The 17,320-nt window shown below is 53.5% G+C and overlaps 1 protein-coding gene across 16 annotated transcripts in view; it reads left to right on the plus strand.

Moving 5' to 3' along the window:
• TSPAN9 (tetraspanin 9) overlaps nt 1-17,320 on the plus strand; it is a 211,715-nt gene that overhangs the window by 122,467 nt on the left and 71,928 nt on the right. For 11 of the 16 annotated variants that reach the window (XM_065523576.2, XM_045364553.3, XM_045364554.3 and 8 more), the window contains one exon: nt 5,979-6,058. The exons of 3 other annotated variants lie outside the window; for them this stretch is intronic. In XM_065523576.2, coding sequence (XP_065379648.1) covers nt 5,996-6,058 — 63 coding nt within the window. In that variant the 5' untranslated portion in view covers nt 5,979-5,995. Of the gene's footprint in view, nt 1-5,130; nt 6,059-17,320 lie in introns of those variants that run through there. 2 more of the 16 variants (XM_005569832.5, XM_074006104.1) reach the window with 1 other exon arrangement.

Consider the following 17,320-nt stretch of genomic DNA (forward strand, 5'->3'; position numbering starts at 1 on the left):
CTCAAGCGATTTACCTGCTTTGGCCTCCTAAAGTGTTGGGATTATAGGTGTGAGCCACCACGCCTGGCCTTTGTTTCCTTTACTGGTCTCAGAAACTTAAAAAAACAAACAGATGGCCGGGCGCGGTGGCTCAAGCCTGTAATCCCAGCACTTTGGGAGGCCAAGACGGGTGGATCACGAGGTCAGGAGATCGAGACCATCCTGGTTAACACGGTGAAACCCCGTCTCTACTAAAAAATACAAAAAACCTAGCCAGGCGAGGTGGCGGGCACCTGTAGTCCCAGCTACTTGGGAGGCTGAGGCAGGAGAATGGCATAAACCCAGGAGGCGGAGCTTGCAGTGAGCTGAGATCCGGCCACTGGACTCCAGCCTGGGCCACAAAGCGAGACTCCGTCTCAAACAAACAAACAAACAAACAGATTAAAAACAAGTAACAGTACCATTCCTTCTTTTCTACCCCAACCCTTTCACCATCATTGTTACTGTCCTTCCTGAATCATGGCCAAGTATGGCAACACTCAGTCTCCTAGCTGTTTAATTTCCGAGGCAGAGGAAAGCACCTGCCCTACAGCCTTCCCACCACCATGTGGGCCCCCTGCTAGGGACCTCTCCATCGTTCTCTTTTGGCACGGTTGCTAAATGGTTTGCTCAGCAATGAAACCATTTTCTGTACAGCTGAAGAAGATCCCATATTTGGAGTTTAAAAATCGGGGGGAGGTGAGTAGCTCTCCCGTCTAAAATGGCGCCCGTCTCATGTGCTCTTTTGGGTGGCAGGCGCCACTTTGTGTCTAACCTGAACCCCGGCTTTGTGGGGGGCTGCCTTGTTTGAGGCTTAAAGGCACAGGGTGCCTCACAAGCTGCACCTTGTATCAAATGTGGGAACATTCAGCATGGGTCAGAAAGGGGCTGTGGGCTGGCCCATTGACTCTGATTGTGTGTGGGTGAGGGAGAGACCAAAGACTGAGCTCTGTCTCCTGCTGCCAGCCTGAGGAATTCACAGAGAGGCAGAGAGAGCTTGACATTTACTCCAAAGCCCACATCTCCCCAGTTGCCAGCGAGCAGAGATGTGGCATGTTGATTTCATGTATTCGCTTTTCTTCTTCCCCTCTGAGAATGCTGTACTTGCTTCACTTTTTTTGTTAAAAAAAAAAAAACAAAAAGGAAAGTGAAGTCAGGCTGCCTTGTTCACACGCTCAGAGAGCCCCTGAAGGGCAGCCTGCACCTGCCAGCTCGCCTGGGTGGCAAGCTGAGAAGGATCGGGAGCTGCCAGAGGGATGGTGTCTCGCAGCACCATTTCTATCTGATTGTTCCATCTGTACCCGCAGTCTAAGGAACTGAGGCAGCCACGGCCACCGATCTTTCACCTCTCGCCTCTGCTCCACCCCGATGCCAGTGCCAGGCCCAGCTTCCTAGGGCACCAGTTAATCATGGGCCCCACTGCTTGGGACACTGCAGGATGCAGCCCAGACTTCTCATGTGCCATGCAGGGCTCCACAGGGTAGCTCACTTTGACCTCTAAGCACCTTCTGTTGCTTCAGTCAGACCTGTCCCCTCCCTGCCTCCCGAAGTTATCACATTCACGCCTTTCTGGGCTGGCCACCCACTTCAGAAAACCCTTCTGCAAGGGAAGGCCAAGGGACAGCTTGGTGCCCATCCTGCCACGGTCTGTGCTCCGTGCATCACTCTGCTCTGGGCTTCTCTAGCTGCAGTCGTGAGTCGGGGTAGAAGGTGGGTTGCTTCAGCTAGATCCTGAGCTCCTTGAGGCCCATGCCTTGTGCTCAGCTTTGTGTCTTCCATGGGTCCTTGTTCCACGTCCTCCTGTCTTGAACAAGCCAGCACCAATGGATGGTGTGCTAATGGTGAGAGAGGGAAGAGGAGGGACGTGTTCCTAGAGCTGCCTTCCTGAGGCTGCTCTACCACCTTCATCCTAAGATAGGACTAGATTACGCCGCATCTCCCCACACCAGCTTCCTTCTTCCAGCCTGTGTCAGGCCACTCAAGGCCATCTTTCTCATTAGCAGTTCAGGAGCACTGCCCCTTACTCAGGGTCCTTTTATCTAATGACCTTACATCAGGACATGGTATTTCAGGTTCCCCGTTGTGCTTTAAGAGTCTGTTAGCCTGGCCGGGCACGGTGGCTCACGCCTGTAATCCCAGCACTTTGGATCACAAGGTGATCACAAGGTCAGGAGATTGAGACCATCCTGGCTAACACAGTGAAACCCTGTCTCTACCAAAAATACAAAAAATTAGCCGGGCGTGGCGGCGTGCGCCTGTAGTCCCAGCTACTCGGGAGGCTGAGGCAGGAGGATGGCGTGAACTCGGGAGGTGGAGCTTGCAGTGAGCCAAGATCACACCACTGCACTCCAGCCTGGGTGACAGAGCGAGACTCTGTCTCAAAATAAAAATAAAAATAAAAATAAAAATAAAGAGTCTGTTAGCCTGGAAGATTCTCAAGGGCAGAAACTGTTTAGAGTCCAAGAGAGTGTGGAGCATGGGCTGTGAAATCAGTTTTCTTTTCTGTAAAATGGGGATAATAGGGTATACCTATCTTGTAAGGTTGTGGGAAGCTTGGTTCCTGGGGTATATAAAGACTTATATGTCAAAGTTGCTCTCATGATTCTGATGAATCATAAGATTCATAAGCTGGGTGCCCTGATGGGACTTCACTGTAGCTTTGCTCAGGGACTGACAGGTGTGAGTGACTTCAGTGCCCTTTGACAAGTGTGACCAGAGGAGGCAGAACTGTTGCGTTGTAGCCTCCACTTTCTCTTACTTGCCTGTTGTTTCCCCCTACCTGCTGGGGACCCCCCAAACCCCAAGGCCCTCAGACTTCTGAGGAAGTGGCTAGTGGCACAAATTAATTTATAATCAGAAATGAAGGTGGAAAGATCCAGGGACAATGAGGAAACCATTCTGCCTGGGCAAGGTGTAAGCTGGGGAGAAGAGATGAAAAATGGTTAGGAAGCAGAAGGGGCCACCCTTAAGGGCCCTCTGTGACACCAGGTCCCCACCTGAGACTCGTAGGATCAGCCCCTCCAATTTGTTCAGTCTCATGTCCTCAGACTCTCCTCACATCCACCAGCTCTTTTAATCCCCATGTTAAAGAAGAGGAAACAGGAGCTCAGAAAGGCAAACTGCCTTGCCCTTGATCACACAGCTAAAAAGAGCTCAAAGTGAAAAACAGGACTCTTGACTCTTGGTCCAGCTGGTAAATGATCTATCCCTGAATCAAAGAAGGAATGTTGTGAGAATGAAGTGGCAGCCGTGGGCCCCTCAGGAGCGGCCAGGTGAGGCTGCAGAGGACAAAAGGCATTAGCCATGCCAGTCAGGCAGTCCTGGTGCTACATCAGGAGGCGACTAGACATCTGCCCCTTCATCTGCAGACAGCGTCGGTGGGGCTGCTGCGCCGAAGCCAGAGTAGCTGCCGGTGGCTGTAATACACACTAGCTTTTATTGTTGGGCTCCCCATCTGAGTTGGGAAAGGGCTCAGGATGGTAAAACCACTGCAGGTTCCTTTAAAGTAGGGGAGCTGCACTCAGAATGGGAGAGCTCTCACCTCTGGGAGGCGGGCCTGCCAGGGAGCCAGTGACACTGCAGGCTCACCAGCACAGGTCACCACCAGCACAGGTCACCACCGGCACAGGTCATCACCAGCACAGGTCACCACCAGCACAGGTCACCACCAGCACAGGTCACCACCACAGCTCTGTGATGAGGGTCTGAAAGTCCCTCTGGCTGGAATTAATGTCCCCCTCCCAGATGGCCATGCCTGTTGTGGTAGCTCTGTGTCTGCCCGTCTGTGCTGCCGTGGTGATTAATACCCTCCTGTCTTCCTAACTGGATTGTGGCTGCCTGAAGGGCAGGGAGCCCCACTTCTCATATCTGTTTCTTCAAGGGCCTGACCCGGGGTTTAGCACACAGTTCTAGGTGTGACATGATACCTGCTGGGATCCAGGAAGGACTTTCCACACCCACAGCCCCAGGTAGGACATGAATTCGTCCATCCAGCCATCCCCAGTGAGCGTCTCCCAGAGGCCAAGCCCTGTGGTAGGGGGTGGGGTTACAGAACCTGGTAAAATGTGGCTCCTGCCCTCCGGTGCTTTCAGTACTCTCTTCCTGAGCGACTAGAAGGGTAGCAGAAAAGACAGGTGGGTTCCCCACCTGCAAGTCTTCTAATCCTCATCATTTGCAAAATGTGGTATCCCTGTCGGCAATGCAGACTTCTGCACCAGCCCAAGGGAGGCTGCCCAGTTGCAGTGTTTTACGGTAGGATGTTCCCAAGCCCCGAGCAAAAGCATTCCTCCTGCTGTTTCTCTGACCTCATGGGAGAGCACCCAGACAGTGGCCAAGAGCACCCCTACATCACTCTTGGCACAGGAGGCGTGAGGAAAGGCAAGGTAGGACCCGGCTTCGTCCACCTGCCCCTGTCAGCCTGCCCGGGGTTCCAGCCGCCGCAGCGTCCCAACCGAGAACGCGGGGGTAGGGGTTCGCGCAGCTGCAGGAGCCTGGCGCAGCCGCGTGTGTGCGCGCCCGTGCGTGCGCGCCGAGGGGGCGGGGAGGGCGGCGCGCACCCCGTGGAGGCCCCCAGCGCTTTCCGATACCTCGCGCCTCCCTGCGGTCCCTTCTCCCTGTGCGTCCTAGCCAGACCCACGTGTGCAAAGGCATGGGGGACGTGTGTGTGAGAGTGTGTGTAGGTCTATCCGGGAGACCGCGTGCCCTGGCCGGACAGGCCCCCACGTGCATAGGGGGCGGCGGCCAGCTCGACAGCGGCCGCGCTTCTGTCCCCGTCCAGTCCTCCCCAGACCTTTCCTCTGGCTTGCTCGGGCCGTGGGTACCTCCAGCCATCCCCCTCCTCTCGCCGCTCCCTTCCTCGGGTAAAAGACACCAGCGCTTTGCGTTGAAGGTTCTGGTTCACCCCTCAGCTGCAGAGCCCTTGACATTTAGCGAGGGTTCGCGGCGCACTTGTTTAGGCACACAGCAGAACGCTAATCCCATTAAAGATAGTGTGTCAGTGGGGAGGGGGTGGCTCCCCAGCGGGGCCGGGAGGGCCTCGCGCCCATTGGTCGAATGCAAAGCAGGGGGCGGGGCCGAGGGCCCGGGGAGGGGGCTCCCGGCGATTTCAGAGTCGCGAGTCGGGGCCGGGATTTCGCAGGGAAAGCCCAGCGGTTGCAGCTGCGGCGGATCCCTCGGCACTGTCCGCCGCGCGCCGGGGCAGCCCAGGGCCGGCGGCAGCTCCGCAAAGTCGCGCAACGAGAGGAGGCGGAGCGCCGGCCAAGTGGTGGGGCTCAGCGCCGGGGCTGGGCTGGGCTGGGAGAGGTGTGCCCAGGGAGCCTGGATCCCGGTGCCCTTCTGCCTCGCGTGGAGCGGCCAGTGCGGCCGGAGGCGAGCTGACGCCCTGGAAAGAGAAATCAAATTGCAGCCTCCCCAAAGACTCTGAGTTACGCGGGCGAGCCGGTTCCCGGGGATCGTTCGCGAGCGCGCAGACAGCCGCGCCGCGCCGCAGAGCCCTCCCGGGCCCGCCGGCCAGGAGCGGGGAGCGGTCCGAGAGGCAGCAGCCCCTGGGCGCGGGGTTCGGCCGCGAGTGCGCCCCGGTGCAGAGAGGGGGGCGTGCAAGGCTCCGCCGGCCCGTCCGCAGCCCGCGCCCGACTTGGGCGCCCCCTCCGTCCCATTCTGGGAGCGATGCCCCCCGCCCCTCGCGCCCCCCGGGAACGCCGTGAGCATGGAGAAGTCGAGTAGCGAGGATTCTTCGATACACCGGAGTCCATCTTTGGACAGCAAGGACTCGGACTTTGCCAAGCCGTCCACCTCCGGCCGCCCGTTCGGCCGCGGCTTCACGGCCGGCGCCTTCTACGGCACCGCGGGCTCCCGGGGCCAGAGCCGCGCCGAGGCCGGCGTTAAGACCGACAAGTACAATGCACCCAAAGGCAGCAAGTACGTGGTGTTTTACCTGGACCTGTCCTTTGTGTTCCTCCTAGAATTTAAGAAGTGCAACATGGCCAGGGGCTGCCTCTGCTGCTTGAAGTACATGATGTTCCTCTTCAATTTGATATTCTGGGTAAGTCCTTCCGTTTCTCTCTCCCTTTGCCCTCTTCTCCTCCTCTTGGCTTACCATAGCGTGAATCCCCTCTCCCTCCTCGGTGCTGCATTGCTCTGCTCTCTGCACAGTGGCAAGTGTGCTTTTAAAAAAATTGCCCCCGCCCCCCTTTCATGCACCTTTGTCTTTCTTTTCTCCCTCTCTTTGGTGGCTGAATGGGAGCTCCAGCTTGCCTGTCTGCAGGAGAGACTCGCTCTATTCCTAAGAGGCTGGCAAAGTTTGGCACCACCTCCTTCCCCTGTAAGAAAACCTAGGCTGGAAGTTCCTCCGACTGGGCAGCCTGCAGTAATGGCTGTGGGGTCAGAATTTTTAACAGCTGTGAGCTTGAGTTGGAGATGGGCACAAATGGGGATGTATTTCTGAGTTTCTTCTTATATTCCTGCTGAATGCACAAGAATACAATCTGCAGCATTTTATGGGAGTGGGTTGGAGGGGGGCGGGGTGTAGAGGCCACATCTTCCCACTTCTTTCAGTGAATCCTAGGAAAAAGAGGAGGAGCCCCTGTCCCAAGCCAATGCAGGTCCTCAGATATGCTCCCGGGTCGGGGCCTGGGTGGGAAAGGAGGGGTGTGAGGGCATGCTGCCATCGGGTGGCTGGCTGCTGCTTTTGAGGGATTGCAGTGGACTGGGCAGGGAGCTGGCTGGCCACGTGCTTCCAGGTTCTGGGAGCCCCAGTGGCCGGAAGGGACAAAGGGAGACAAGCAGAGTGCCCATGTCCTTGGTGAGAGGCCCTTTTTTAGAGAAGTTATGAATGGGTAGGGCAGCTGGGAATTGCTCTCTGTCCTCTGTGTGACTCTGGAGGCTGTGCGCACATATGTGCACGTGCATAAGAAATACTGGTTAGGAAAATTTGAAAACTTCTTAAATTCATCTCGAATCGTTCCTTCATCCCAACTGCCGTCTCTGCCTTTCTTCACCCAAGCCCTGACATAGCACAGATGTTTGGCTCTGTCCCAGAGTCCTGCCCGCTGGAGGCTGTCAGCTGCCCACTGCCCGTGGTCCAGGAGGAGCACTGAGGGCAGGAGAAAGTCATTCAGAGTGAAGTCAGGAAGAAGCAGTTGTGCTGAAGAGGCATTCAGCTTTTGTGTGGAGTGATCCACATGAGCTGAAAAACTTTTTAGGGTGGGGGTGTGTGTGGAGGGGGTGACTTTTCCCATAGAATTGCAAGCGCAGGAAGAAGACTGGGCTCCAGTCTTGCTTCTGCATTAGCTTCTTGTGTGACCTTGGGCAAATCACTTGGTCCCTGAAGGACTGGGCTTCCTTTCCAGTCCAACAGGGGCTGCCGTGATGGTCTCCCTCCTTGTCCTCACCTCACTGGTTACATGCCATCTGGGGTGGGGGCAGGCATCCTCATCTTCTCTCTTGGGGAGAGGAGGCCCCTTCCCTGCCTGGGGCGTGGGCTGCTTTTCCGGAGACTGGTCTGAGATGACTTGAGTTGGAGTCCCCTAGTTGTCACCGTGCGTTGGACCCTCCAGCCACCCTATTAGCATGTTACCTGTCATGTGCCTAGAGTTTTATGGAAGCTGGGGCAGATAGTCTCATTCTTCTTCTGGCGGCGAGCACCCCTGGAATGTCTCTGGCTGCCTCGTGGGCCAGTGCCTCCTGGTCCTGTGACCTGTCTGCCAGCATCTGTCAGCCAAGTACTGGTGTATGCTTCCCTGGTGCCTTTGGACTCACACCAGTGCTGTCTTTTTCATTGTTTACAGCTTCCTTCTCCGTCCTTTTTTGTAGTCTCAACTTACCTTTTTGTTTCGCCCCACCCTGCCTATATTAAGCCTTATTAGGAAGACCCTGGGGCCTATATCCTCACTCAGCTGCGCTCGCCCCTCCCCACCCCCACCCTGCCACCTGCTGGCCAGAGTTGGTATAACTGCCTGCGGTGCCTTTCTTCTCCAGGATGAGCCCAAGCTGGTTTGGGGACCTCCTCGCTGGTTAGTACAGTGGTTTGTACCCTGCACATAGTAGGCCCTCATTTTATGTTTGTGAGTGAATGCATGGAGGGCCAGAGCTGTAAATCCACAACATGTTGTTATGTGGTAGTGGCTCCTGAGTTCCACTTGATGGGGAAGAGAAGTTTGATCTCACGCTTGCCTCTCTGATAAAGGCTCTCCTTAGCTATGGGATGACAAGCGATTCTTCCCATCTTCCCTGAAAAACTTGGCAGAGGTTGATGAGCTAGTTGGTGAAATATTTTGTCTTTATGGTTGATAGCGAGAGAACTTGCTGTCTCTTCCTAATTAGAAGGTACCGATTACACTCTCTTACCAGGCTAGGAGTTATTCTCTCCTGGGTTCTGACTTTTCTGATTACTTAATATTTTCAGGATTCCCATGACATACTATAAGCAGGGAAAAATTGAATCTCCAAGACCGACTTCTTGTATGCTAGTAGCGAATGAGATGATGAAATAAGACATAGACCTTAGGTAAGATGGGGAATTTAGCAAAAGAGAAGTTCATGCTTGTGTGTAAGAGTGTTTGCCACTGTATTTTTCGGGAGGTGGAGGAGCAGGTGCAGCAGGGTGTTGGCCAGGATTTGGGGGTGGTGGGTCACTGTGCTCCACTCAAATGAAGACTTCCTGCAGGCTGGTGCTTGGCCTGATCCTGGGGAAGGGGCAGAGGAGGGAGCAGAATGGGAAGGGAAAACCTCAAAGGCAGGTGGGGTGTTGATGAGTCAGGGTTCCTGGGGGGCCTCTGCTGCTGTCTTGTGCAGGGGGGAAGGGGAAGCATGCAGGCTGGGTCAAGCCCAGCCCTCTGGGACCAGGTGCAATTGTTAGGAATTTTGTAGCCTTAACTTGTAGTCTTGTGGCTCAGATCCAAAAAGGAGGCTTTTCTGAAGCATTAGAGTTGAACCTGAGGCCTGCAATCAATAGATAGAGCTCTTCCCATAGATCCCGGAGCCTATCTGGCATTTCTCTGAACTCACTGCTGCCTCTACCCGCCCCCCGCCCCCCCTCCCCCCGTGCCTCTGAGCGCCTGGGAGGATTCCCACGTGGAGGACAGGTGCAGCTGTCGTACACTGCAGCCCTTCACAGGCGGGCATGGGTTCCTTACCACTGGGTGGAGCTTCTAGGGTACTAGTATTGGTGAGGGCTGGGTGACGTCACTGGGGGTAGGCTGGGAGGTGGAGCCACACAGCCCGTGGTCCTCCTCCTTACTAAGAAAAGGGCAGGTGCCTTACAGGCTGCTGGGTGCCTGCCTGCTTGTAGGGGTCCAGGTCTGCTCCTGACACTGCAACTTCAACCAGACAGTGCTAGCCATGTTGGCAACCCAGTGCACTATGGGAATCTGGGGCCACCAGGAGGGCAGCAAGGTGAGGGTTAGAGGAGAGGGCAGTGGTCACTCCTGACTGAGTCCCATCTCCTCTTTGTCTTCTGCATCCCCTATCCCGACTCTCAGGACTAAAGACAATGCTGGCTTCTAGGTGGATAGGGAATAGGAGGCTTGAATTGGGACAAAAGTTTCCCCATACTGAGGATCCTGTTCCCCAGTAAGCACACTCACCCTAAGGGATTTCTCCCAGCAGTGAAAACCATCTGGGCGTTTTCCTCCGTCAGCCCCATCTCTGGGTCCTCCCAGGGCCATCTAGTAGAATACTGGTAGTAGAGATTAAATGATTCTAAGCCCCTCCCAGAGGGCAAACGAGGCTCAGAGCTTCAAACTGTGAGTAGAGAAGAGAGCATGGGGCTGGGCTGGAAAAGGGACCTCTGAATGCGGGGGTCATGGGTACCCTTCCTGGAGCAGCAAGTCCTGATCCCGCCCAGCTCCTCCCGACCCAAATCGAGTTCCTGTCTGATGTGGGGGGCGGGGGCGGGACTGGGGCTGCCGGCATAATTGCTACTTAGGATAATGGTCACTTTTCATGCTTGCCAGCAGAGCTGTCCCATCACTTTAAATTATGGCTGGCAGAGGAGTGACATTCTGGCCCACTGGAAAGCCTGTTCCTTGTGGATCGCTCCTGTAATGAAGGCTAATTAGCTGAGGAGGCCGTGTTCAGCCAGCCTGCTGGAACAGGGGAAAGGTTGGTGCAGGGTGGCCCCGGGCAGACTGCTGATGGGGCCCTGATTAAACTCCCTTAAGTGAGGTCAGGGCCCTCGCAGACGCTGGCTGCCTTGGGGTGCGGGCAGCGTGGTCGGGCTGTCCAGCTGCATTGGTGGCATATGCTTAGTACTGGCTCAGCCGTGTCACGAGTGCCTCTGTAGGCTCGGGCTGGGGTGTGTGCGCGGTCAGTGTTGGGTGGCCTGGAGTGTTATGAGGAGTCTGTTGGGCGCCTTCTGTCTGAAAACAGCGGTCGCGAGTGGGCTTAAGGGTCCCAGCAGGGAGCTTGGGTTCAGACCTGGCCTCACCTGGCCTCTCCAGGCAGAGGAGGCACAGGGTAACCTGGGCAGCAGGAGGCACTTAGGGCCTCCCCAGAGGGCTCAGGTGTGAGGGTTCAGGCTGTCTTCCTAGAGGGCTTCGACAAGTAGATCTTAGGGTGGGTCAGGCCTGCCTCTGCTGGGGGAAGGGGGACAGGTGCGGGGCCTGGCAGACACCCCGAGACTCCTGGAATGTGGCCGTGAGGGAATGCCAGGTCTGTGTTCACTTCCTCTCCACAGCATTAAAAATTAAACTTCCTTGTCTTAATACCTATTTTTAAATCTTGTCAGAGCAAGCATTGGTGTCAATCAGGAGGGGGTGGGGAGGAGGCGGGTAGAGAAGAGAAAGTCCCGGTTGAAACAGGGTAAGCAGCTCTCTCTAGCCTGAGGAAAGGGCCGCTGGGCCCTCCACCCTGGCCGGTGAAGAGCACAGAGAACACCTTCCAGCGTCTTCCCCAGACGGAGAGGCCTCGTCCTCCCCTGTTCCTACCTCCGTGCGCCTGGCTGCCCTTGGCCGAACTTGGTGGCAGACTCTGTGGCCAGAGGCCTTCTGTGGCTCATCAGGGTGCTGGGGTCCCAATTGGGTCCATTCACTCATGCCACAACTATTTACTGAATGCCCGCTCGGTGCACAGGATCCTCCAGTTGGTGAGAATGGGCTGACTGGGCTCACACAGGGCAGATCAGTTTTCTCGTGCCAGGAAGTCGTGGAATGGAGAGGTCATCTGGCTCGTCCTGCGCTGAACATTTGAACACAGGGCTGCCAAGGGAGAGGTGAGAGCATTCTAGGGTGAGGCAGCAGCAGGCCTGCACCCAGAGTCCTGGTGGCCTGACTTGTCCTTTCCTCGCCTCTGCGCCCACACAGCTGCTTTCTGACTCTCCTGCTCTAAAATGTTTATTCCCATCAGAAAGAGAGGTGAGAAAAAGAGCCTTCGTTTTTTTTTTTTTTTCCCTTAGTTTGAAAAAAAGAATTCGCGAATCCTGTGGCCTTTCTGTTTCTTCCTCTGAAAGGGCTGGCAGATGCTCTGTGGCTAGTTGAGCACCTGCTGTAAGCCGGCCCCTTGAGCAGCTCAAAGTTGTGTGAAGTCAGACACTTAAGCAGATAATTACAGTTCTGAGCAGTAGCTGCTTAATAGAGCTCCTTAACGGAGTAATTAATACTGCTTAATAGAGACAAGGTATAGAGATAAGAGAGTAGAGCAGGTGACACCTGGGTTTTGTAGGATGAATAGGAGTTTGCTGATTAGATGAGACTAGGGGCTCCAGGGCAGGGAGAAGGGTAGGAAGAGAGAACATGTTAATCCAGATCCTATGCCAGGGGAGAGCTAGCAGCCCAAGGGGGAGACGGCACCTGCTGGACACACGCGATGGGCTGAACCCAGAGAAACAAAGGGTCATGCCAGTCTGGTGGCGCCCTGCAGGAGTGGCTTCAGGGGTGGAGAGTTTAGAGTGGGTTCTGAAGTTGAGGGGCTCTGGCCTATGGGAAGGTATGTGGCAGTGCCTGGGGATGCTCGTCAGTGGCTTTCCAGGGCTCCTAGGACAGGGTTGTTTTGTTTTTCTGGCACAGACCACCGTGACAGGTCTTGCTGTGTCACTCGGGCTCAAGCTGTCATTGTAGGTAATCCAGCTTTAGAGAAATGCCCCTGTTTTCTCCCCGCTTTCCGGCTTCTCCCTTCCAGCTGTGATATGCCCGTTTATTTGGTTCCAGTTAGGAAGCTTTGAAGCCGAGCTAAACCCATGGGGCAGAGTTAAGTCTTCTGAGCCAGCTTTGTCCCTGCTCACATTTGAAAGCTAATCTGCCAGCAGAAGTGGTGGGGGGTTGGGGTCCGATCCTGGCAGGGATGTTAAAAATGGCACACGGTCAGGCGGGGTAGCAGCACAAGGTCGAGATGTGGCTTCTAACTTGACTCTTTATCTAACCAGCTGTGGGACTTCAGGGGAGGCCTGAAACCTCTTCTCACTTAGCGAGGCCCTGGTTTGATGCAGATGGGGTCTGCCTCCTCTCCTGTGCACCCCAGCAAACTTGGAAGGCTCAGGAGAACTGGAGAAGCCCTGGGGCAGGGGAGGCTGCAGGGTGTCAAATCTCCCTCGCAGTGTCTAGCTTACTGCGTCAGGACCACGCAGAGAGGCCCTGTTTTAGTGGCCGGTGGGCTGTGGGAGACCGGCCAAGGAGAAGGGGGACAGGGCCCCACTTTCAGGGAGCTTTCTTTCCAAGGCAGGGGTTCTTCACTAGGGTGGATGTTCACATCAGCCGGGCAGCCTTTACATGAATAAAGCTCCTCCTGAGTGGGAGCCTCCAGAAGTGAGGGCTGCATCTTGAAGGCCTTCCTTAACCTCTCGGTGTCTGGGTTTCCTCACCTTGGACAATACCACCTTTCCTACAGGGCCGTGCTGAGGCCCGCAGGAGGTGCTGTGTGCATGATGGGGGTCTACTGCTTAGCAGGCTGCCTGGCACCTCGGACTTCGTGCACAGGAGCTGTGGTTGTTGGTGTTACGATGGTTCCTGCAGTGAGAGCCTATGAACAGGAAGTTAGTGCCCATGGGTTGGAGTGTGGACCGCTCGGATGACAATGCCAGGCAGGGCGTTGGAGCCCTGGGAGGAGCCCCAGGTGTCCCTCGGGCTGGGGATTGTTCTGAATGTCTTCGGGCCTTTGGAGTCGGGAGAATGGGGGCAGCTGGGAGGGCCCGGGAGGTTTCGTGGAAGGAGAGGTGTAGGTGGGGAGAAGGCAGTGGAGGAGGTTGTGGTCTCTGACCCCAAGGCCTGCAGCTGCACCTGTCACATTCTACACACAGCTCTAGACCTCCCAGAAGGGGCAGCCCCACATACTTCTTCTGCTTCCCTTTGTCCTAGGCATGATGAGTGGGGCCTGGACCCAGTGCGGGGCCCGCACAGGCCTTTTGGTGGATGTTAGACCCCGCTGGGCAGCTGGCTTGTGACTTGGGCTGACCAGGACACAGCACACAGAGCTCCAGGTCCAGGTCACTTTCCCAACCAGAAACACCGTCACCTAAAATAAGCGACAGTTGTAAAATACATCATATGTAAATTCATGTACTTAAAAAAATTATAAAACCTCTACCCACTTAGAAGCCTACTTTATGAAAAAGAGGACTTTCTATACCTGGGAGCCTCTGTGACCCCCAGCTTCTCCCTGAGAGAGCACCGTTCTCCTTGCATCTTGTGTGAAGTGCACTCCGTATATATCGGCATTCTTAAACACTGCATCATTTAGTTTCACTGATTTTTAAACTTTTGATAAACAGAATAATTCTGAATGTACTTTTAAAAATTCAGTGTTGGGCCAGGCGCAGTGGCTCACGCCTGTAATCCCAGCACTTTGGGAAGCCGAGATGGGCAGATCACGAGGTCAGGAGTTCGAGACCAGCCTGGCCAACATAATGAAACCCCGTCACTACTAAAAATACAAAAATCAGCCAGGTGTGGTGACACATGCCTGTAGTCCCAGCAACTCGGGAGGCTGAGGCAGGAGAATTGCTTGAACCCGGGAGGCGGAGGTTGTAGCGAGCCGAGACCACACTGTTGCACTCCAGCCTGGGTGACAGAGAGTCCATCTCAAAGAAAAAATAATAAAAGAATAAAAATTCAGCGTTATGTTTCTGGATTCATTCACGTTGGTAGTTGTGGCCAGAGTGCATATCTTTTCACGGCTCTGTAGTATTTCATTACCTGAATGTGCTGCAGTATATTCTTCTGGTGATGAACATTTGGGTTATTTCCTCTTTTCTCTAAACAACACTTCTGTAAACAGTCTTGTATAAGTCTTCCGGGGTACATGTGGAAGTGTTTCTTTAGGACAGTGTTTCTAGAAGTATCTGTGGTGGAGGACCGTCTTTTAAGTTTTTAGTTCTCAGAGGCGGTCCTGCTGCACGTGAGTAGTACACGGTTCAGAGCACACGTGACTCACCTGACGAGCTCAGCTGTACCTGAGTGAGTCAGCTGATGGTGCTCTGGGATGTTCTGGCAATGTCAGATTGCTGTAAAAGTTTCTAAGCATGAAGCAGTTCCATGGACCACACCTTGAGGAGCACTGCTCTGGGTATATAGGAGGAGTGTAATGGCCCTGTGGAGCTTCAGGATATGTACCTGCCACCTTCCCTAGATAGTGCCAGATTGTTTTCCAGTGAGGATGTATCAGTGGATGTTCCCACCAGTGGAAAGTCAACGGGAAATGGTTTTTGGCATTCTCCAGTACAATGGATGTAAAATGCTATATTATAATGGTTTTAATTTGCATTTTGATCACTAGTGGACATGTTTTCATATGTTCCTTAGCCTTTCTTTCATCTTCTGTGAATACCTGTTTGTCTTTTGTTCATTTTTCTATCGAGTTGCATTTTTTCTCACAATTTTTAAGAGTTTCATATATGTTTTGAATACTAATTTGTTGTTAACTAAATGTATTGCAAACACAGTATGTAGCTTCCAGTTTCTAGTTTGTCTTTTCACTTTTTGCATGGGGTCTTGGTAAACAGAAATTCTTTGTTGTAATAAATATAGTCAGATTTTCAGCCTCTTCTTTGTTAGATTGTACTTTTTATGTATGTAAGAAATACATGCTATCTCATGGATGTGTGTGGTTTTTTTTTTTTTTTTTCTTTTGAGGCAGGGTCTCCTTCCTGTCAGCCAGATTGGAGTGCAGTGGCACAATCATGGCTCCCTGCAGCCTTGACTTCCCTAGGCTCAAGCGATCCTTCCACACCAGCCTCCTGAGTAGCTCAAAGTGTAGGCACGTGCTACCAAGCCCGGCTAATTTTTGTATTTTTTGTAGAGGTTGGGTTTCGCTATGTTGCCCGGGCTGGTCTCAACCTCCTGGGCTCCAGCAGTCCTTCCGCCTCGGCCTTCCAAAGTGCTGGGATTTCAGACGTGCGCCGTGGCGCCTGCTTCATTTTTACAGCCTGGTGGTAGGACAGCGCTTGTTGCCACAGAATCAGTGCCCGTGAATTGTCAAATGAACAGGTAAATGACTGAAGATGAGTTCCTGGGCTGATTTCTGGAAGCTTTTCTTTTTCTATTTAAGTCCTTAATATATTTGGAATTTATATTTGTATATAAGATGGGGCTCTGATTTTTCCTCCATAGCTCTGTTGATTAACTAGTCCGCCTTTCCCCGTAAACCTGTACCTCCACCTGTGTTTCTGTGTATGCGTGGGTCTTTTCCACTGGACTGTTTGTCTGTCCTGGTGCCACACTGTCTTCATTACTACAACTTTATAGTAAGTCTCAATATCTGGTAGGGCAAATCCTTTCATCTGATGCTTTTTCAAGAGTATTTTGGCTGTTCTTGGCCCTTGGTTCTTTTGCATACATTTTAGAATTAGTTTATCTTATTTCATCAAAAATCAGTCAGCCAGCCTCTTCCCCAAATCCTTTTCACATTTTGGTTGGCCTTTCATTGAATTTGTTCATCATCTCAGGGAAAATTGCTGTCTTTGTATTTCTTTCTTTTGTTTTTTGAGATATAATCTTTCTCCATCACCCAGGCTGGAGTGCAGTGGCGTGATCTCAGCTCATTGGAACCTCTGCCTCCCAGGTTCAAGCGATTCTCATGCCTCAGCATCCCAAGTAGCTGGGATTACAGGCGTGTGCCACCATGCCTGGCTAATTTTTGAGTTTTTGGTAGAGATAGGGCTTCGCTATGTTGCCCAGGCTGGTCTCGAACTCCTGACCTCGTGATCCGCCCGCCTTGGCCTCCCAAAGTGCTGGGATTACAGGCATGAGCCACCGTGACTGGCTTATCTTTATATTTCTATTCATGAATATGACTAGTATTCTACTTATCTATTTCTATTCATGAACATGGTATATTTCACCATATCTTAGGTCTTCTTTAATGTCTTTCTGTAAAGTTTCATGAAGGTTTTATACATCTTATATTATATAGAGACTTCTTTTTATATATTTTCAAAATTTTTTAATTTTTTGTAGAAACAGGGTCTCCCTATGTTGTCCAGGCTTGTCTTGAACTCCTGGCCTTAAGCAATCCTCCTGCCTTGGCTTTCACAGTCCTGGGATTACAGGTGTGAGGTACTTCACCTAGCCTAGAGACTTCTGATCTTCCGTGCTTTGCCACCCTCCCCCAGGGTTCAGCTGAGCTCTTGTGCACACACACTGCAGACCTGATGAGGGAATGGGGCACTCAGAGATGAGGGGGTGGAGGAGCCAGCTAGCCAGCTGGTCTTCTAGTGGGTGCAGGTCAGGAGTGGGCACCAGGTATGGTGCTCAGTGCTCTTGCCTAGCAAGGGGGGCCAAGTGTCTGTGTTCATGTCCCACACCTGCCATCTGTCTTCTGATCAGAACAGGCTTTGTAGAGGAGGCAGGCTCTCCAGGGACTATGAGAAGGGTGAAAAGGAGAGGGCTCGAGGATCTGGAGGGTGGAAGATGTACAACGTGGGAGGAGGCCTATCCGGTGAAGGGATTGTGGACAAGCAGAGGGAGTGGGGAGGGTGGAGGAGGAGAAGGCAGGAAAAACATGGTGATATTGGAAGCCAGAGAAAGGGACTAATGCAAAGGGTGTTGAACAGATCTGTAGAGTGCAAGGAATTGCTTGGGTACAGCGGTGTGCTGGTTGCAGGAGACCCCTTTAGCAATGGCACTTTGAATCAGGCGGGGAAGGGTATTAAAAAACGCCAGGTGGAGGAAGGTCTGGAGGACATGAGACTGTGGCTGGGCAGGCGACCTGGGGAGTCTGTCTGCAGGGGTCTCTAAGCAAACAGCCGTTGCTGGCGGTGAGGATCCTGTGCCTTCTGTTGTCCGTACAGTGAGGGCGGGTGTATTCTGAAGCCTCACTCTGCCCCCCTGCCCTCTCAAGGGGGGCTTCCCCCGCTTGTTGGCAAGAGCTCATTGGACCC

Source organism: Macaca fascicularis, chromosome 11, assembly GCF_037993035.2.
Source record: "Macaca fascicularis isolate 582-1 chromosome 11, T2T-MFA8v1.1".
NCBI classification, from domain to species: domain Eukaryota; kingdom Metazoa; phylum Chordata; class Mammalia; order Primates; family Cercopithecidae; genus Macaca; species Macaca fascicularis.